General features: G+C 37.4%; 1 protein-coding gene across 7 annotated transcripts in view; it reads right to left on the bottom strand.

Moving 5' to 3' along the window:
- Positions 1-23,346, bottom strand: part of ATRX (ATRX chromatin remodeler) — a 345,341-nt gene that overhangs the window by 258,489 nt on the left and 63,506 nt on the right. For all 7 annotated transcript variants that reach the window (XM_040630434.1, XM_040630447.1, XM_040630441.1 and 4 more), the window contains one exon: positions 19,552-19,664. In XM_040630434.1, the coding sequence (XP_040486368.1) occupies positions 19,552-19,664 (113 nt within the window). The remainder of the gene's footprint in view (positions 1-19,551; positions 19,665-23,346) is intronic.

Raw genomic sequence — 23,346 nt, 5'->3', positions numbered from 1 at the left:
CAAAAAAAACAACTGAAAGTCCAGAAATAAAACCACATATCTACAGTTGACTGGTTTTTTTCCCCCAATTGATTTTCAATAAGGATGACAAGACCATTCAGTGGGGAAATAGTCTTTTCAACAAATGATGTTAACTCAACTATGTACCCAGATGCAAAAAGTGAACTTGGAGCCCTCCTCACACCACATACAAAAGTTAACTTCAAATGCATCAAAGACCTAAAAAGTTAAAACTATATAACTCTTAGAAGAAAATATAGGGGTAAATCCTTGTGACCTCAGATTTAGTACTATGAATTCTTAGATATGACAACAAAAACATGAGCAATAAGAAAATAAGATTAACTGTACTTTATCAAAATTAAAAGCTTTGTGCTTCAAAGGACACCATCAAGAAGATGAAAGACAACCAACAAAATGGGAGAAGATATTTGCAAATCATATATCTGACCCAAGTTCCCACTGACAGATGAATGAAAAACTAAATATGCTATATACATACAATGGAATGCTACTCAATCTTAAAAAGGAAGGGCATTTTGATACATGCCACAGCACTGATAAAGCTGAAGGCATTATGCTAAGTAAAATAAGCCAGACACAAGAGGACAAAAACTGTATTAGCCCTCCTACTTATATGAGGATCCTAAAATAGTTAAGATTATAGAAACAGAATGTAGAATGGTGGTTGCCGGGGCTAGCAAAGAGAGGATTGGAAAGTTAGTGCTTAACGGGTGCAGAGTTTCATTTGAAAATGAAAAGTTCTGGAGATAGATGGTGGTAATGTTTGCACAACCACGTGAATGTACTTAATGCCAGGGAATTATATACTTAAAATTGGTTAAAATGGTAAATTTTATTTTAATAAAAAGTTTGGAATATATAAAAAAAATGCTAAAAATCAATAATAAAAACAAATACCCAATTAAAAATTGGGCAAAGGGTCTCAATAGACGCTTCTCCAAGGAAAATATATACAAATTGTCAACAAGCACATGAAAAGATGCTCAGTATCATTAGCCCTCGGGTAAATGAAAACCAAATCCAAAATGAGACACTACTTCACATGCACTAGGAAGGCTAAAATCAAAAAGTCAGATAATAATTATTGACATGGATGCAGAGAAATCAGAATCCTCGTACACTGCTAAGCGGGAATGTAAAAAGGTGCAGCCACTTTGGAAAATATTTTGGCATTTCCTTAAAGGATTTAACATAGTTACCATATAATCTAGCAATTCTACTCCTAAGTATGTACCCAAGAAAAACAAAAATACGCTGCCATACACAAACTTGTTCATAAATGTTTATAACAGCATTATTCATAATAGCCAAAAGGTGTAAACAAGACAAATGTCATATAAAAGAATGTTATTTGGCCATAAAAAGGAATGAAGTATTAAAACATGCTACAACATAGATAAATCTTGAACACATTACATTAAGTGAAAGAAGCCAGTCATAAAGGACCACATATTATACAATGCCACTCATAAGAAAAGTCCAAAACAGGGAAATCCATAAAGCCAAGAAAGTAGATTAGCAAGGTTGCTTGGTAGATTAGTGAGGGGGGGTGTTTCTTTTGAGGTGATAAAAAGGTTATAAAATTAACTACAGTGATGGTTACACATATCTGTGAAATACAAAAACTACATTGTATACTTTAAATGGGTGAATTTTATGTTATACAAATTATATCTCAGTAACACTGTTAAAAGTGCTATTAGTCATTAAGGAAATGCCAATTAAAACCACAATAAGATATCACTAAGCATCTATCAGAATACATAAGATTAAAAAGGAATGCTGGTGTAGATGCAGAGAAACTGAGTCACTCATATATTGCTTTGGGAATATAAAATGGTATGGCCCCTCTGGAACTCAATTTACAGTTTAGGAGTATCTTAAAATAAACAAGCAACTATTGTATGACCCACCAACTGCACTCCCAGGCATTTATCCCAGAGAAATGAAAATGTAGTTCACACAAATGCTCACCAGCAGTTATATTTGTAATAGTTCAAATATGGAATCAGCCCAGATGTCCCTTAACAGGTGAATGATTAAACAAACTGTGGTATATCCATAACATGGAACACTACCACACTGCAATAAAAAGGAAATAACTACTGGTACATGCAAAAACTCAGATGAATCTCTAGGGAATTTTGCTAAGTGAAAAAATCAAATCCCAAATACATACATTCATATGATTCCATTTATGTAACATGTTTTAAATGACAGAACTTTAGAAATGGAGGACAGATTAGTGATTGCCAGGTGTTAGGCCTGGGTAGGAGTCAGGCTAGGGAGGTGAGCATGATTATGAAAGGGCAAGATGAGTAATCTGTGAGGGTGGATATATGACTATAGGGGTGGAGATATGAATCAATCCAAGTAATAAAATTGTATAAAACCCAATAAACTCACACAAGTACAAGGAAAACATAGGAAATCTGAACCCGATCAGTAGATATCAATAACCTGATTACAATAATATATTATAGTTTTAGAAAATGTTGCCATTATGGGGAAACTAGACAAAGTGTATATAAGACCTCTGTATTAGCTGTTACAACTGCATGTGAGTCTATAATTATCTAAATATAAATGTCACTGTAAAAAACTGTCAGAAAACTAGGAATAAAGGGAAACATCCTCAACTCGATAAGAGTATTTACAAAAACCATTTATATGGGAACCATCATACTTAATGGTGAAATACTGAATGCTTTACCACCAAGGTTAGGAACACCAAGAGAGTATCTGCCATCACCACTCCTCTTCATGATAATGGAAAATACAAAAACTCCTACCCAGCACAATGAGGCAAGAAATGGAATTAAAATACACACAGATAAAACGAAGAAATAAAATTATCCCTATTTTCAGGAAAGATTACATAGAAAATTCCAAGGAATCTACAAGGCAAAAAAATAAAACAAAGAAAAACCCTCCCTACAGCAAGTTCACAGAATTCAAGGGCAACATAAAAAGAGAATAAAATTCCTACATACCTGCAATGAACAAATAAAACCTAAATTACAAATAACAGAATTTAAAATAGCACCCCAAATACCTGAAATACTTACGTAAAAATCTAACAAAATATGTGCAAGATTAGTATATAGATAACTACAAAACGCTGGGCCCACTGAGAATTTCTACTGACTTTTTTTCCTGAGCATGGGTTACATATTCTTATTCTTTGCATGTGCTTGATTGATAACTACACAGTTTTACTGGGGAAAGGCTTTGAAGAGCAAGTGCTCCATACACTTTCTTTTTTAATGTTTTCTATTCTCAGATGGATAAATTCTATTAGTCTGTCATCAAATTCACTGACACACTGCTACCTTTAATCTCATGTCAAGTACAATGATTTATTTTTTAGTTCAAGAATTTCAAAATGGGTTTTCACAGTTTTTACATCTATGCTAAGATTTCCTATCTCTCTGTTCATCATAAATGTATTTGCCTTTTGTGCTTGAGCTTAGTTGTAATTGCTGCTTTAATGTTCTTGTCTGCTAATCTCAATGTCTGAGTCATCTGTAGATTGGTCTCTGTTGATTGTTTTTCCTTTTGAGCATGGGTCACATTTCTTCTTTCTTCATCTATCTAGTATTTAGGATTGGTACTGGTCATTTGGAAAGATAAAGTGAAGGCACTGGAGCTCATTATATTCCTCCAAAGAGTTGATATTTCTGTTATGAGGAGGTAGTTAACTTAGCTGAAATCAAACCCCAAACTGTTTACCCTGTACTGGAAGCAACTAAAAGTTTTCTACTGTTCTTTTTACCCCTAACTGGGCTGCCTGGAATCTGGGTTGCACCTGAACAATTCAATCACAGGTATGGTTGGAGTTTTTGCAGCTTTTGGAGTTCCCAATTTGTACCTCTCTTCTGAATGGAATCTTCCCCCTCATTTTACAAAAGCTGCCAGGGTCCCCCTAAATTTCTTCATACATCATCCAATATGAATGCAGATTTCTATCTAAGTCTTAACTGTCCCCAACTGAGCTGACATTTTCCTTAAGTAAAAAAGGCTTAACAATTGGGAATTCACTAACAGTATTTCTTTCTTCCATGTGTTCACTCCCCTCCCATTTGTGTCTGCTTTTTGTCACTTTCCAGTTCCTTCACATAATTATTTTCAGTATTTTGGCCAGAGTTTATAACTAGTATCTGTGGGAGATAATCTGCTTGTGCAAATGAAGCTAGTCTGCCACCACCAGAGGCAGAATTCCCCAACTACCTACTAAACACAGAACTCTGACAATATAACGTCATTCTAAAGATAAAGAGAATTTAAGACAAATACTTAATACTAGTTAGGTTTCTCTGTTGTGATGGTATGGTTAGCAAATTTGAAAATAGGTGGATAACATGAGGACTGGGCAAATGAGTACAAAAATTGAGGATAACAGGGCCAAATTTCTCTGTTACAGAAAGAAGTTAAAATACAAAAAGAGGAAGACTACAGTGAAATCTGTGGTAACAAATTAGAATTAAAAGTATCAATATCAACTTCAAGAGAGGATGATAGAGTGGAAGGGTCCTAAGCTCCCCTCCAGCCAAGGAAACCCCAGATAACACCTACATCAGTGTAAATAACACAGAAAACAAGCCAAAGACTGGCAAAACAGATTCTCCACAGCTATCATAGAGAAGAGGCCACATCAAAAATGGTAGCGAAGGGGGTGCCTGGGTGGCACAGCGGTTAAGTGTCTGCCTTCGGCTCAGGGCATGATCCCGGCATTATGGGATCGAGCCCCACATCAGGCTCCTCCGCTATGAGCCTGCTTCTTCCTCTCCCACTCCCCCTGCTTGTGTTCCCTCTCTCGCTGGCTGTCTCTATCTCTGTCAAATAAATAAATAAAATCTTTAAAAAAAAATGGTAGCGAGGGCACAGACACGGTTAGGAACAAAACTGACCCAAGAGACTGTCTACAAGAGGAAGGGAAGCCACAAGCACAGAGAAGGGAGAAGAGCACACCCCACACCAGGCTCCCCAGGCATGGGGGGCCTGCACTGGAAAGATGAATCCCCATACCATTTGGCTTTGAAAATGAGAGAAACTCAACACTGAAAATTTTTATAATCAGTGGGGCTCAACACTTTGAACTTTAAAAAATCAGCAGCCTGGGCTCTGAGAAAACCACAGGGCAAGAGGAAACTGAGTCCCTGCCCTTAAAGAGCAAGCATGAGAAACAACCCCAATGAGATACCACACAGAAGCAGCAGTTTGAAAACCACCAGGGGTATACGGTAAGGAAACTGATGTATTTACTAATCTCAGAACCTGCATAAGAGGGGAAGGGATCTTCAGGAGATTACTCCAAGAACAGAAAAGTAGGCAGGTACCACTTACCTCCTCAAACCCTAGTCCAGATACCAGGGCACTTCCAGGAACCAGTGTACACTGTCCACCTAGCTTGCAAACATCACACCATGCCCTCCATAAGAGTACTCCAAAGCATCTCCAAGTCCCCTCTACAGCAGATTAGTCCATACCTTGCTAACACCATGGGCCCTGCCTACACCCCTGCCTCTCCTTCCAATCTGCCCCACTGAACCCAACAACAGCAAAGGTCCACCTAAAGAGGAACCAAAAAACTGGCATTGTGCAAGCAGACCTGAAAGTGGCCAGAACCAATACAAAGTGACTCATGCCCTGGGGGAACAGACAAATATGCACACAAACCAGTTCAAATGCAGCCCCGCAGAAGGCTGAGGGCAGACAAATGGTATGATGGCAGACCCCACTCACTTATGCAAGTCTCTGGAGACGACAGAGAGAGAGCACCCTGCAGCAGTTCAGTTAAGACTGAAAACTGCAAATGCTCATACAAGCCAACTCAAGCACAAGCCGTCCCCAGCCTGGCCTATTAACAATGCAGGGACCAAACTCTGCCCATAATAGGCAAAAGGAGCCATTGGATCCAACTGCACTGAAGACAACTGTGGTTCAGCCACAACATTATAGTGCACACGACACATACAGGAGATACCCCTGAAGTGCAAGGTTCTGGTGAACATGGGACCTTGCACTGCAGGGAACTACAGGACATCTTCCCCACAAGACCACTACTTACAAGTGTAGAAGACACAGAAGACATAGATGACTTTCCTAACACATATAAATAGACACAGAGAGTGAGACAAAGTAAGGAGAAAGAAGAATATGCACCAAACGAAAAAAACAAAAAATGACAGGAAGAGAAGCAAACAAAACAGAGATAAGCAATATGCCTGAGAGAAAATTTAATATAATGGTCCTAGAGATACTCACTAGAATTGAGAAGAGTGGAAAATTTCACTGAGAACCTCAACAAAGAGACATAAAATATAAAAAAGAACCAAGCAGAGATGAAGAACACAATAAATGAAATTAAAAATACACTAGAGGGAATAAGCAGTAGACCAGAGGAAGCAGAAAAACACATCAGTGACCTGGAAGACAGAGTACTGGAAGGTAATCAAGCTACACAAGAGAAAGAACAGAATAAAAAATGAGAACAGATTAAAGGAACACAGCAAAAAGGAACGTATACATATTAGGGATCCCAGAAAGAGAAGACAAAATGAGGTAGAAAGTTTATTTGCAGAAATAATACCTGAAAAATTACCAAATCTAGAGAAGGAAAGAGAAATCCAGATCCACGATGAGGTACAGAGAGTCCCAGAAAAAAAATCAACCCAAGGAGGTCCACACCAAGTCACATAATAATTAAAATGGCAAAAAATAGTGATAAAGAGAGGATATTAAAATTACAGAACATTTTATCCTAAAGCAGCAGAATACACATTCTTTTCAAGTGCACACGGGCATTCTCCAATACATATAACATACTGGGTCACATATCAGCCCTAAACAAGTACAAAAAGATGAAGATCAGACCATGCATTATTTTCAGATCATAATACTATGAATCTTGAAGTCAACCAGAAGAAAAAATTTGGAAAGACCACAAATACATGGAGGTTAAAGAACATCATACTAATGAATAAAAGGGTTAACCAGGAAACCAAAGAAGAAATTTAAAAAAATACATGGAAAAAAGTGAAAATGAAAACACAAGAGTACAAAACCTTTGAGATGCAGCAAAAGCAGTCCTAAGAGGGAAGTACACTGAAATACAGGCATACCTCAAGAAGCAAGAAAAGGGTCAAATAAAAACCTAAACTTACACCTAAAGGAGCTAGAAAAGGAATAGCAAATAAAGCTTAAAGCCAGCAGAAAAAGGGAATAAAGACTAGAGCAGAAATAAAGGATATATAAACAACAACAACAACAAAAACAGCAGAACAGATGAACGAAACTAAAAGCTGGTTCACTAAAAGAATTAATAAAACTGATGAACAACCAGCCACGCGTAAAAAAAAAAGAGAGAGAGAGAGAGAGAGAAAGGATCCAAATAAATGAAATCACTAACAAAAGGGGAGAAATGACAACCAATGCCACAGAAATACAAATAATTATAAGAGAATATTATGAAAAATTACTTGCCAACAAACAGGGCAAACTGGAAGAAATGGATAAATTCCTAGAAACATACAAATTACCAAAACTAAAAAAGAAGAGAAAATTTAAACATATAACACCCAGTGCACCATGCAATATGTGCCCTCCTTAATAACCATCACTGGGTGTTATATGCAAATAATGAATCATGGAACATTGCATCAAAAACTGGGGATGTACTGTATGGTGACTAACATAACAAAATAAAAATTATTTTAAAAAAAATTTAAACAGACTGAGAACCAGCAAAAAAACTGAATCAGTAATCAAAAATCTCCCAACAGGGGTGCCTGGATGGCTCAGTCATTTAAGCATCTGCCTTTGGCTCAGGTCATGATCCCAGCATCCTGGGATCGGGCCCCACAACAGGTTCCCTGCTCAGCAGGGAGTCTACTTCTCCCTCTGCCGCTCCCCCAACTCGTTTTCCCTCTCTCTCTCTCATTCATTCATGCATAAATAAATAAATCTTTAAAAAAAAGGCATGATTAAAAAAAAAATCTCCCAACAAACAAAACTTCAGGGCCAGATAGCCTCCCAGGGGAATTTTAACAAACACTTAAAGAAGAGTTAATGCCTAGTCTTCTCAAAATGCTCAAAGAGCAGAAAGGGAAGGAAAACATCCAAGATCCTCTTACGAAGCTAGGATTACTTTGATTCCAAGACCACAGAAAGACCCCACTACAAAGGAGAATTACAGGCCAACATCCCTGATGAGGAAGAATGCAAAAATTCTCAAGAAACTAGCAAATCAAATCAAACAGTACATTAAAAGGATTATTCACCAAGCAAATAAAATCAAACAGTACATTAAAAGGATTATTCACCATGATCAAGTGGGATTTATTCCTGGGCTGCAGGGGTGGTTCAATATATGCAAATCAATCAATGTGATAAGCCACATTAATAAAAGAAAGGATAAGAATCATATGATCCTCTCAATAGATGCAGAAAAAGTATTTGACAAAATAAAGCAACCATTCTTGCTCAACAAAGAAGGTATAGATAGAACATACCTTAACATCATAAAGGCCATATACAAAAGACCCACAGCTAATATCCTCAATGCAGAAAAAAGGGCAGTTTTCCTCCACTGTCAGGAACAAGACAGGGATATCCACTCTCACCATTAATATTTAACATACTACTAGAAGTCTTAGTCTCAGTAATCAGACAACAAAAAGAAAGAAAATACATCCAGATCGGCAAGAAAGAAGTCAAACTTTCACTATTTGCAGATGACACAATACTTTATGTAGAAAACCAGAAAGATTCCACAAAACAAATGCTAGAACTAATACAAGAATTCAGAAAAATCCATGTACGGAAATCGGCTGCATTTCTATATACCAATAATGAAGCAAGAGAAAAAAAAAAAAAAAAACAAGGAATCATTCCCATTTATAACTGCACCGAAACCCATTAAGATACCTAGGAATAAACCTAACCAAAGAGGTAAAAGATCTGTAAACTATAAAACACTGATGAAAGAAACTAAAGAGGACACAAAGAAATGGAAAAACATTCCATGCTCAAGGATTGAAGAACATACACTGTTAAAATATATTTATTACCTAAAGCAATCTACACATTTAACGCAATCCTTATCAAAATCTACCAGCAGTTTTCACAGAGCTAGAAAAAACAATCCTAAAATTTGCATGGAACCAGAAAAGACCCTGAATAGCCAAAGTAACGTTCAAAAAGAAATCCAAAGCTGGCAGCACCACAATTCCAGACATCAAGCTGTATTACAAAGTTGTAGTGATCAAGACAGTATGGTACTGGCACAAAAACAGACACACAGATCAATGGAACAGAACAGAAAACCCAGAAACAGACTCACAACTACTTGGCGAACTAACCTTCCACAAAGCAGGAAAGAACATCCAATGGACAAAAGACATCCTCTTCAACAAATGGTGCTGGGAAAACTGGACAGCAACATGCAGAAGAATAAAACTGGACCACTTTCCTACACCATATACACAAATAAATTCAAAATGGATGAAAGACCTAAATGTGAGACAGGAAACCAACAAAATCCTAGTGGAGAACACAGGCAGAAACCTCCTTGACCTCGGCCGTAGCAACTTCTTACTAGACATGTTGACTAGAAGCAAAGGAAACAAAAGCAAAAATGAACTACTGGGACTTCATCAAAATAAAAAACTTCTGCACAGCGAAGGAAACAATCAACAAAATTAAAAGGCAGCCCACAGAATAAGAGACGATATTTGCAAATGACATTATCTGATAAAGGCTTAGTATGCAAAATGTATAAAGAACTTATCAAACTCATCACCCAAATAACCCAGTTAAGAAATGGGCAGAAGGCATGAATAGACATTTTCTTAAAGAAGACATCCATGCTATGGTCCTCCGTGCCATAGGGAAGGGAGGGAAAACTGAAGGGGGAGAAATCAGAGAGGGAGAAGAACCATGAGAGACTATGGACTCCAGGAAACAAAATGACGGTCGGGGGGGGGCGGTAGCCGGGTGACAGGTATTGAAGAGGGCACATGTTGTGATGAGCACTGGGTGTTTGTTACACGCAACTCATGAATTACTGAACACTACATCAAAAACTAGTGATGAACTATACAGTGGCTAACTGGACATATTAAAAAATAAATTAATTAATTAACAAAAAACTTAAAAAAAAAAGGGACATCCAGACGGCTAAGACACAGGAAAAGATGCTCAACATCACTCATCATCAGGGAAATACAAATCAAAACCACCTCACACCTGTCAGAATGGCTAAAATTAACAACACAGGAAACAATAGACGGTGGTGAGGATGCGAACAAAGGGTAAGTCTTACACTGTTGGTAGGAATGCAAACTGGTGCAGCCACTCTGGAAAACAGTATAAAGGTTCCTCAAAAAGAGAAAACAGACCTACACTATGACCCAAAAATTGCACTACTAGGTATCTACTGAAAGGATACAAAATTACACGACTGAAAAGGTACATGCACCCCAATGTTTATGGCAGCATTATCAACAATAGCCAAACTACAGGGAGAGCCCAAAGACTGATCCACTGACGAATGGATAAAGAAGATGTGGTATATATATATACAATGGAATATTACTCAGCCATCAAAAAAAGTGAAATCTTGCCATTTCACTGACATTAATGGAGCTAAAGTGTGTTATGCTAAGTGAAATAACTTAGAGAAAGACAAATACTATATGATTTCACTCATATGTGGAATTTAAAAAACAAAACAGATGAATATATGGGAAGGGGGGAAAAAACGGGAGAGGAAAATAAACCACAGGAGACTCTTAATGACAGAGAACAAACTGAGGGTTGATGGAGGGAGGTGGGTGGGGGATGGACTGAATGAGTCACAGGTATTTAGGAGGGTACTTGTAATGAGCGCTGGGTATTATATGTAAGTGATGAATCACTAAATTCTACTCCTGAAACCAGTATTACACTATATGTTAATGAACTAGAATTTAAATAAAAATCTGAACAAAAAAGGGTATTCTACCAACAATGCTATCATTCACAGAAGGATAAAGAGCTCCCAGACAAACAAAACTTAAAGTAATTCATTACTACTAAACCACCCTTAGAAGAAATGCTGAGAGGGACAATCTGAGTGGGAAGGTTACACCATAAGGAGTAAGAAAAACAGGAAGCACAAAAGCAGTAAAATTACGTATATCTAAGAAATAAAAAGAATTCACAAAATAAAAGGATGAAAAATAAGACACCATATATGAAAACATGGTAGGTAAGGGGGAGAGAAAAGTAAAACTTTAGCACGTTCAGAATGGGTTCAAATTTAATCAACCATCAGCTTAATATAGACTGCTATATGAAGAAGATTATACATATAAGCATAATGATAACCACAAGTCAAAAACTGGTAAGAGATGTGCAAAACATAAAGAGAAAGGAATCCAAGCACATCACTAATGAACGGAAGCAAACAATGAGAAGACAGCAAAAGAAGTGAAAAAGAAGTACTACAAAAACAACCATAAAATAGATAACAAAATGGCAATACATACCTATTAATAATGACCTTGAATGTAAATGGACTAAATGCTCCAATCAAAAGACACAGGGTGAAGGAAGGGATAACAAAGCAAGACCCATCTATGTGCTGCGTACAGAAGACTCATTTCAGACCTAAAGACACATGCATATTCAAAGTAAAGGGACAGAAAAACATTTATATGTGAAAGGAAGTGAAAAGAAAGCTGGGGTAGCAATATTTATATAGGACGAAATAAACTTTAGAACATCGACTACAACAAAGGACAAAAAAGGACACTACATAATCATAAAGGGAACAATCCAAAAAGAAAATGTAACAATTGCAAATATATATGAACCCAACAGGGGAGCAACACAAAAACAAAGCAGCTAGTAACAAATATAAAGGAAGTAATTGACAGTAACTCAATAACACTAAGAGAACTTAACCTACATCAATAGATCATCCAAACAAAATATCAAAAAGTAAACACTGGCTTTGAAGGACACATGGGAACACATGAATCCAGCAGATATATTCTGAACATTCCATCCTAAAAGCAGAATACACATTCTTTTCACATACACATGGAACATTCCCCACAACAGAGCATACGTTAGGCCACAAACCAAGTCTCCAAAAATTCAAAAAGATGGAAGTCATACTATGGATGCATACTATGCATCTTTTCCAACACTAGCACTATGGAACTAGGAATCGACCACAAGAAAAAAAACTGGAGAGCACATAAACACATGAAGATTAAATAACACACTAATAAACAAAAAATGGGACAATCAAGAAATCAAAGAGAAAATAAAAATAAATGTAAACAAGTGAACACAAAAACACAATGATCCAAAATCTTTCAGATGCAGCCAAAGCTGTTCCAAGAAGGAAGTTTATAGCAAACAAGCCTACCTCAAGAAGTATGAAAAACCTCAAATAAATAACCTAAACTTATACCTAAAGGAGCTAGAAAAAGAATAACAAATGAAACACAGAAACAGCAGAAGGAAATAATAGAAATAAGAACAGAAATAGGGGCACCTGGGTAGCTCAGTCGGTTGAGGGTATGACTCCTGGTTTAGGCTCAGGTCATGATCTTCAGGGTCGGGAGATCAAGACCTGCATCAGGCTCCCCACTCAGTGGGGGGTCAGCTTCCCCTCTGTCCCTCCCCCTGCACACACACGTGCTCGCTCGCTCTCTCTCTCTCAAATAAATAAGTAAACCTCTAAAAAATAAGAGCAGAAATAAAATAGAAACAAAATACAACAGATCACTGAAACCAGGAGCTGGTAGTTTGAGGAAATCAACAAAATTGAAAAACCTTATCCAGACTCATCAAAAAAATGAGAACTCAAATAAACAAAACTGTAAATAAAAGGAGAAATTACCAACAACACAGAAATACAAAGAATTATAAGAGAATATTATGAAAAAGTATATGCGAACAAACTGGACAACCTACAAGAAGTGGATAAATTCCTAGAAACATAACCTCCCAAAACTGAATCATGAAGAAATAGAAGATTTGAGCAAACTATTACCAGCAATTAGACTGAATCTGTATTCAAAAACAACCAACAAAAAGCCATGACCAGATGGTTTCACAGGTGAATTCTACCAAAGAGTTATAGAGTTAATACCTATTCTTCTCAAACTATTCCAAAAAATAGAAGAGAAAGAAAGCTTTCAAATTCATTCAATCAGGCCAGTGTAATCCTGATACCAAAACCAGATGGAGACTCCACTGAAAAAACAGAACCACAGGGCAATACACCTGGTGAAAAGTGATACAAAATTCCTCAGCAAAATATTAGCAAAGTGAATCCAACAATACATTAAAGAATCATTTACCACGATCAGGCAGGATTTATTCCTGGGATGCAAGGTGAGTCAATATTCACAGATCAGTCAGTGAGATACATCTCATTCAATACAGAAAGGATAAAAACCACACGATAATTTCAAAAGATGCAGAAAAAGGATTTGACAAAGTATGACATCCATTCATGACAAAAACACTCAAAGTAGGTTTAGTGGGAACATACCTCGAAATAATAAAGGCCATTTATGAAAAACCCACAGCTACCATCATCCTTAATGGGGAAAGAACTGGGAGCTTTTCCCCTAAGGTGAGGAACAAAACATGGGATGTCCACTCTCACCACTATTATACAATATGGTACCGCAATTCTTAGCCACAGGAATCAGAAAATAAAAAGAAATAAAAAGCATCCAAATTGGTAAGGAAGAAGACAAACTTTCACAATTTGCAGATAACATGATACTATATAGAGGAAACCCTAAAACCTCCAACAAAAAACTAGTGGAACTGATATACAAATTCAGTAAAGTTGCAGGATACAAAATCAATCTACAGAAGTGTGTTGAATTTCTATACACTAATAATGAAGTACTAGAAAAAATTGAGAAAATAATCCCATTTATAATTTTACCAAAACCAAGAAGATACCTAGGAATAAACCTAACCAAAGAGGCAAAGGATCTGTACTCTGAAAACTAAATAACATTTGTGAAAGAAACTGAACAGGACACAAAGAAATGGAAAAACATTCCATGCTCATGGACTGGAAAAACAAACATTGTTAAAATGTCTATACTAACCAAAGGAATCTAAACATTTAATGCAATCCGTATCAAAATACCAACACAATTTTTCACAGAACTAGACCAATCCTAAAATTTGTATAGAACCAAAGAAGTCCCCAAATAACCAAAGCAATCTTGAAAAGGAAGAACAAAACTGAAGGTATCACAATCACAGATTTCAAGGTATACTACAAAGCGGCAGTAATCAAGAGTATGGTACTGGCACAATGGAATAAAACAGCCCAGAAATAAATCCAAGATTATATGGTTGATTAATTTTCAACAAAGGAGCAAGAATATGCAATGGGAAAACGACTCCTCAACAAATACTAGGAAATCTGAACAGCAACATGCAAAAGAATGAAACTGGACCACTTTCTTATACCACACACAGAAATAAACTCAAAATGCATTAAAGACCTAAATGTGAGACCTGAAACCATAAAAACCCTAGAAGAGAGCACAGGCAGTAATTTCTCTTGACATCCACCAGAGCAACATTTTTCTAGATATGTCTTCTGAGGCAAGGGAAACAAAAGCAAAAATAAACTGTTGGAACTACATCAAAGTACAATGCTTCTGCACAGGAAAGGAAACAACCAACAAAACTAAAAGACAGCCTACTGGGTGGGAAAAGATATTTGCAAATGACATATCCAATAATGGGTTAGTATCCAAAATATATAAAGAACTTATACAATCCAACACCCCAAAAAACCCACAGGTAATCCAATTTAAAAATGGGCAAAAGCCATCAACAGACATTTTTCCAAAGAATACATACAGATGGCCAAAATGAAAAGATGCTCAACATCACTCATCATCAAGGAAATGCAAATCAAAACCACAATGAGATATCACCTCACACCTGTCAGAATGGATGAAATTTAAAACACAAGAAACCACAAGTGTAGGCAAGGATGTGAAGAAAAAGGAACCCTTGTGCAATGTTGCTGGGACTGCAAACTGTGCATATAGATGTTCCTCAAAAAATTAAAAATAGAATTACCATATGATCCAGTAATTCCACTACTGGGTATTTATCCCAAAAATACAAAAACACTAATTTGAAAAGATACGTGCACACCTATGTTTATTGCAGTATTATTTACAATAGTCAATATGTGGAAGCAACCCAAGTGTCTATCAACAGATGAATAAAGACAATGTGGTATGTAAATACAATGGGATATTACTCAGCCATACAAAAGAATGAAATCTTACCATTTGCAATACCATGGATGGATCTAGAGGATATAGTGCTAAGCAAAATAAACCAGTCAGAGAAAGATACATACCATATGATTTCACTCGTATGTGGAATTTAAGAAACAAAACAAAGGAAAAAAGTGACAAACAAAAGAGAACCAACTGGTGGTTACCAGAGAGGAGGTGGGTAGGTCAAGTAAGCGATAGGGACTAAGAGTACTCTTAATGTGTAGAATTGTTGGATCACTATATTGTACACCTGAAAATAATATAAAACTGTATGTTAATTATACTGGAATTTAAAAATAATTAAAAAATAAAAGTATCAATATCAACTCATGAAAATATTAACACATATATCCACTTTCTCTGTGAAAGAGCCTGTAACCAAAGATATCCTGGTGGCAACGAGAACATCATACAACCAGATCTTGGTTTCTAAATACAGTATCTCACTAAAAGGAATTGGAACTCCTTGGAGAAATAACAGATTTCAGAAAGTAATGAAGTGCTCTAGGATGATGATTTGTAAAAAGGTCAGCAAGAACCATACAGAAGGGGCTCCCACTTGCCAACAGTAACACAAAAGAACACTGAAATAAAGAATGATAGAGATATTAACGAAGAAAGAAAGAATATTAGTATATACAAATTAAACAAATAAAGAGAGAATAGAATGTAAAGCCCTGCCGTATACTTGTAATAATATATCAACTAAAACATACAAGTAATAACAGATTATTCAGCATTTGGAACCCATCAAAGTAATATATCATTCAGGCAAGAGTCATGAATGGATACTGTGGTATGCAGAATTTCTACATATGGCCCCCAAGACTTCATGCTCCCTCATCTCCAGAACCTATGAATGTGAGGAAATGCCACTTCCATGATTGTACTATGTAAAATGGCACCACTGACCTTAAAAATTGGAGAGGGTGGTTAAAAGGGATTTGGCTAGTGTAATCACATGAGTCCTTAACAATAGGTAAATTTCTCCAGATGATGGCTGAAGAAGTTAAGCAAAAGAGAGAGATTCAAAAGCATGAGAAAAACTCAACGTGCTGGTTTTGAATATGGAGGGGGCCATGTGAGAAGAAATACAAACAGCCTTAAGCTAAGAGAGAGGATCCTGGCCAACAGCCAGCAAGAAATGGGAACCTCAGACCTACAACCATAAGGACTTGAATTCTGCCAACAACCTAAATGAGCAAGGAAATGGATTTTTCCACAGAGCTTGCAGAAAGGAACACAGTCTCAACGACACTTTCACTTCAGCCTTGTGAGTCCCTTTGGAGAGCCCAGAAAGGTTCACTGGACTCCTGACCTACAGAACTGTGAAATAATACATTTCGATTATTATAAGCTGCCATGTTTGTGGTTATTTGCAAGAGAAAACACATAAGTTAACTTTTGATAATGAAAAAGAATACCTAAATAGTTTCACAGTAATATCCTACAAATTACTTATTAATTACAAAGGAATAAATCATAAGCTTATAGTGGATTAATCCAGCATAACAACCACGGTTGCTTAACCTAAGTTAACATCACTAATAAAAGAAAAAAATTACAGGTCCGCCTGGGTGGCGTAGTCAGTTAAGCGTCTGCCTTCAGCTCAAGCATCATCCCAGGGTCCTGGGATCAAGCCCTGCATCAGGCTCCTTGCTCAGCAGGGGACCTGCTTCTCCCTCTCCTTGCCACTCCCACTGCTTGTGCACTTGCATGTACTCTCTCTCTCTGTCAAATAAATAAAATCTTCAAAAAACTAAAATAAAGCTTTAAAAAAAAGAAAAAATTACATCATGTGCCTTGTGATATGATGTAGTGACAAGAACACAACACCACATATTAACCACAACAAAAATAAATAACCTGAATCTAATTATAACTAATCAGACAAATTCACATAAAGGGTCACCAATGTAATAGACCTGTACATTTCAAAAGTATCATGGCTCCAACAGACAAAGAAATGGTTTTACAATTAAAAAGACTAAAGAGGGGTGCCTGGGTAGCTCAGACAATTAATCATCCAACTCTTGGTTTTAGCTCAGGTCATGATCTCATGGGTGGTGACATCGAGCCCACCATCCATATTCAGCAGAGTCTGCTTGAGACTCTTTCCCCCTTCCTCTCCCTCCCACTCTGCTCTCACATGCACATGTGCTTGCTCTCTCGCTGTCTCTTTCTCTCAAATAAATAACCATAATATTTTAAAAAATAAAATTAAAATAAAAAGACTAAAGAGACAACTATATGCTATCTTCTATATGCTATCTATATATGTTATCTTCAACTGGATACTTGACTTGGTAGGAAAAATTTACCTATAAAAACACTGTGGGGGGGCGCCTGGGTGGCACAGCGGTTAAGCGTCTGCCTTCGGCTCAGGGCGTGATCCAGGCGTTACGGGATCGAGCCCCACATCAGGCTCCTCCGCTATGAGCCTGCTTCTTCCTCTCCCACTTATATGCTATCTATATATGTTATCTTCAACTGGATACTTGACTTGGTAGGAAAAATTTACCTATAAAAACACTGTGGGGGGGCGCCTGGGTGGCACAGCGGTTAAGCGTCTGCCTTCGGCTCAGGGCGTGATCCAGGCGTTACGGGATCGAGCCCCACATCAGGCTCCTCCGCTATGAGCCTGCTTCTTCCTCTCCCACTACCCTTGCTTGTGTTCCCTCTCTCACTGGCTGTCTCTATCTCTGTCAAATAAATAAATAAAATCTTTAAAAAAAAAACCACTGTTGGGGCAATTTTTGAATTAAGAATAAGGACTATGTGGGGGCGCCTGGTTGGCTCAGTCGTTAAGTGTCTGCCTTCGGCTCAGGGCGTGATCCCAGGGTCCTGGGATCAAGCCCCGCAACGGGCTCCCTGCTCCACTGGGAGCCTGCTTCTTCCTCTCCCACTCCCTCTGCTTGTGTTCCCTCTCTTGCTGGCTATCTCTCTCTCTGTCAAATAAATAAATAAAATCTTTAAAAATTTTAAAAAAAGAATAAGGACTATGGATTAGGTAACACTATATATTTAGTTTTACCTACCTACTTACCCTTCCCATTATTCAATAATTCCTATATTTTGGTGTTGCCATTTCAAATTATTTTCCTTCTGATTTAAGAAAACCCTTTAGTATTTCATCTACTGTAGGTCTACTGACATGATGGAGTTCTTACTTTTTGTTTATATTAATTCCACCTTCACTTTTCAAAGATGCTTTCACTGAATATACAGTTTCAAGTTGGCAATTATTTTCATTTGGTACTTTAAAGAAATCATTTCATATCATGTAGCTTCTGCCATTCACATTGTTAACTGTACTATCATTGTTATTGCTGTTCCTTTGAAAGTAATGATTTTTTTCCTATGTGCTTATAAATTTTTCTGTTTTTTTGTTCTTTAGGAGTTTAATTAGGATACATCTAGTTATACTTTTCTTTATATTTATCCTGCTTGAGGTTCACAGAGTTTCATGACTCTATTGCTTGATGCCTTTCATCACTTTCAGAAAATGCTCAGCTAGGTTTCTGACCCATTCTCTTTTCTTCCCTTCTGGGATTCTAATTACACATATGGTTGAACTTCTCACTGTGGTCTACCTCTCTTATACTTTGTGTACATACTGTATTTGTGGTGTACATGCACTGTGCATGTGTGCGTGTGTGTGCGTGTCTGTGTGTGCGTGTATTCAGCTCTCATATATGTAGCTACCCTCGAAAACCTCAAAAGTGATCATCACATGATACAGGATACTTTTAAAAAGGAAAAAAAGGAAATAGAAAGGAGGTACTGAGTCTTTTTTATTTAAAAAATGCACCGATTCTACTCAGAGAACTTATCAAACAATGTAAAAATTTAACTCATACAATGTAAAAATTTAACTCATAATATGCAAATAACTAAAATAATACATTTCTATACTGCTCCCACCTCTTCTAACACAACCTATTTTTCATAGTGAACATTTATCACCCACTCTATAAGAGATCTCCATTATGCATAAAACCATAGCGCATCCTCCTCTAAGCACTTATAACCATACAACCTTACATTTTACTTATCTGAATTAAAATCTCCAATATCAGATTTTAGCTAAACACTAGATTCAGAAGAGCTAATAAAACCTTCAATAGCTGCTCCCTCCCAAAACTAAATGGAAAATAGACTAGAAGATATTGCACATTATTTCTCAATTTACCTGTGCTTTGGTTCATCACAAGTCTTGGAGGAGAACTTGTTTCTTCAGAATCTTCTGATGAGTGTGCCAGGAAGTCATGAAGCTTCTGCACCAATGTATTCAACTTGCTTTCACTACCAAAACAAAAATTTAAAGAACTTCTTTAATTAGCCTGTCACATATCTAATCAAATGTAAAGTTCTAACAAACTAAAAACATACCTAAACTGTAAGTGGTCTGGAAGAATGCATATTCAAAACAAAAGTAAAAGAAAATGAATTTTCATTATTTCACTGAAGATTTGAAAACATGAGTAGAATGTTGTTGAGATTTTGCTTTACATCATTTAAAATAATAACTGAGTAATGTACAAATATATTTACTGAACACTTACTCCCTGGAAGGCTTCTGTATTTTGTTAATCACTCTATCTTCTGCTTGTCACAGAATAATTGTATAAGTGACAAAAAGATGAAGAAAATCTAAAACAGGACTTAGAAGAGTTCACAGATTCCCAGGGAAATATTTATGTAACTAAATTGTTATAGCATATCCTGCTGTTATATAATAGATATATCTGTAATCCAACAGATTTATAAAAGTTAAAACCTTAAAAGAATGCACAAAATAAACAAGTACCCCATTTCCAATACAGGATTTTCTAAACTTAAAAGAGCGAAAATAGATAAAATTGATTTGACTGAAATTCAAAACTTGTGTGTATCAAAAGATATCATCAAAAGTGAAGAGACAAACCATACAACTGAAGAAAACTATTTTCAAATCACATATCTGAAAAGGTAGTAATATCGTTTTGCATAATACATATATCCTTCAAATAAGATGATATATCTCCTTTAAAGGATTTTTATCCTTTTTATAAAGAATTTTTATAATTAAACAATAAAAAGAGAAAGGACCCAATTCAAAAATGGGCAAAGGACACAGATATACACTTCTCCAAAGAAGATGTACAAAGCGCCAGTAAAGACATAAAAAATGTTCAAGATTATTAGTCATTAGAAAAATGCAAATCAAAACCACAACAAGATACTATTTTACACTCATTAGGGTGATTATAATTTTTTAAATGAAAAATAAGGCAAGGGTATAGAGTAACTGGAATCCACATACATTGCTGATAGAGATGTAAAATGATGCATCATTGTGAAAAGGTTTAGTAGTAACTCAAAAAGATAGAGTTAAGAGTTACTGATGACTCAGTAACTGCATTATTGGATATATATCCAAAACAATGAAATCATATGTCTACACAAAAAATACTGTACACAAATGGTCATGGCAGCAATATTCATAATAGCCAAAAAAGTAGAAAGTACCCAAATGTCTACCAACTGACAAATAAACAATGGAATATTATGTCCCGATAAAAAGGAATAAAATATACATACATGCTAAAACATGGATGACACCTGGAAACATTATGCTAAAAAAGGAAAATGCAAAATGCCACATATTGGATTATTATATTTCATATATGAAGATTTGAAAACATGGGTGTATATATGAAATATACATATATGAAATGTCCAGAATAAGCACTTTCTATAGAGACATTAAGATCAGTGATTGCCAGGAGATGGAGAGAGTGGGGTACTGGGAGGTACGGGCTAGTTTGGGGGCAATGAAAATGTTCTAGAATTACAAAGTGTGACAGTTGCACAATATTGTAAATTTTCTAAAAAAAAAAAAAGAATTATAAACTAAATTGGTTTAAATAGTGAATTTTATGTAAACTTTCTCAATAAAAATGCAAAGGAAGAAATTCAAGAACATACCTATGTATTTACATAAAAATAAAACTTATGCATACACTTCCAAAGATATCCATAACCAAAATGTAAAATGCAAATAACTTGAAAATAAGGAGATAAAAACATCCTCATATTTTAAAAAATACTAAAGTCATAGTAGATAAATGAATAAAAGACAGAAACAATATTTAAAAAGGGAATACAGGAGTTAAGATGGCGGAGGAGTAGGAGACACCTTTTTCAGCCGGTCCCCCAAGTCGAGCTGGATAGGTACCAGACCAGCCTAAACAACCACGGAATCAGCCTGAGACGCAGGAAGATGCATCTGGATCTCTACAAATGAACATCTCCAGTGCTGAGTATTGAGGTACCAAGCGGGGAGCCATGAAACCGCGCGACAGATATGGAGGAGATAAGCGGAAGGAGGAGGGAGCACCGCATTGGGACACCCGGAAGCGGTAAGCCACTTAGCACAGGGAGAAGCGGGCGAGGGCTGGCTGGACAAGCACCGCAAAACAGCAGACTGAGACCAAGAGCCGAGGTGCGCGCGCCACCAGGCATCTCGCAGGGCTACGGAATCCCGGTGCGCTCCGTGGATCCAGACTGAGATCCAGGAGCTTCACGGCGCGACAGGACGGCTCAGCGCGGCTGGCGCGTTAGAAACACAAAGGACAGAAACAAGCCGGCCCTGGAAGTGAGGGCTGGGGCGCCAGGTGTAGGCGCATCCCGAAGACGCTGCAGAGTTGAGAGCAGCACCAGCAGTAACAGAGTTAAAGTGGCCAGAGCGTTAGTAAGAAGGCGGGCATATCCTCTGTTCTGTGACAGAAGGCTGAAATTCGGCCACTGCTCTCTCAGAAAGAGAGGCACAGCAAACCGCCAGGGAAAGTCGCCAGAGAACAAAAGCCTGGAAATACCGGCTCAGAGAGTGCCCCATCCCCATCCCCCTCGCTTGGGGACACGGAGACTCTGCAGACAGGGTTTGCCTGAGTATCAGCAGCGACAGGCAACTCCCCAGACTGCCACAGAAGGCAGGCTGAAAAATCAAGAAGCCCACAACCGGGCGCCTGGGTGGCGCAGTCATTAGAGCCGCCCTGATTTCGGCTTAGAGGCGTGATCGGCGTTCCGGAAAAAGAGTCCCAGCATCGGACTCCTCCGCTGGGGAGCCTGCTTCTTCCTCTCCCAATCCCCTGCTTCCTGGTCCCTCTCTCGCTGGTTGCTGCCACATAAATAAATAAATAAAATCTTTACCAAAAGAAGCCCACATCCTGAATCCCTATAAAACAAGGGAACCTGAAGCCTGGGACCCAGTCAATTTGGGCTCTGGACAACCCATAACCTCTCCTCATCAGAATGACAAGAAGGAGAAGCCCCCAGCAAAGAAAAAGACAGTGAGTCTGTGGCCTCTGCCACAGAAATTATGAATGGATGTAACCAAAGTATCAGAAATGGAATTCAGAGTAGCGATGGTCAAAAATGATGAGTAAATTGAAAAAACTATTAACGTAAGGTTACTAGAGAATATAGAATCCCCAAGGACAGAAATGAAGCGAATCGACAGAAATTAAAAATTCTATGAGCCAAATGCAGGCAAAGCTAGAGTTTCCTGACGGCCAGGGTCACGAAGCAGAGGCAGCGTTAGTGAATTGGAGGATGGGTTAATAGAGGAAAAACCAAAATAGAAGCTGCTCTTAAAAATCCGCCCACGAATGTGAGTTACGGGGGAGATTACTGACTCAATGAAGGATCAATGTCAGAATCACTTCGGCATCCCGAGGGGAGTGGAGAAAACGGAGGTCTAGAAGAGAGATATTTGAACAAATTTAGCAGCAGAAAACTTCCTAATCTGGCAAGGAAACAAACATTCGTTCCAAGAGGCAGAGGACCCCTCCCAAGCTCAACCATGACAAACCTACGCCACGTCACGTCATAGTGCATTTCGCAAATATTAGATCCAAGGATACAGTATTTAAAGCGGCCAGGGCAAAGAAATTTCTCACGGACCAGGCAAAGGCATCAGAATTACGTCAGACCTGTCTACACA

Source organism: Ursus maritimus, assembly GCF_017311325.1.
Source record: "Ursus maritimus isolate PB19 chromosome X unlocalized genomic scaffold, ASM1731132v1 scaffold_X1, whole genome shotgun sequence".
In the NCBI taxonomy this organism is placed as follows: Eukaryota; Metazoa; Chordata; class Mammalia; order Carnivora; family Ursidae; genus Ursus; species Ursus maritimus.
The sequence above is the reverse complement of the archived record's forward strand: the minus strand, read 5'-3'. Positions and strand labels throughout refer to the sequence as shown.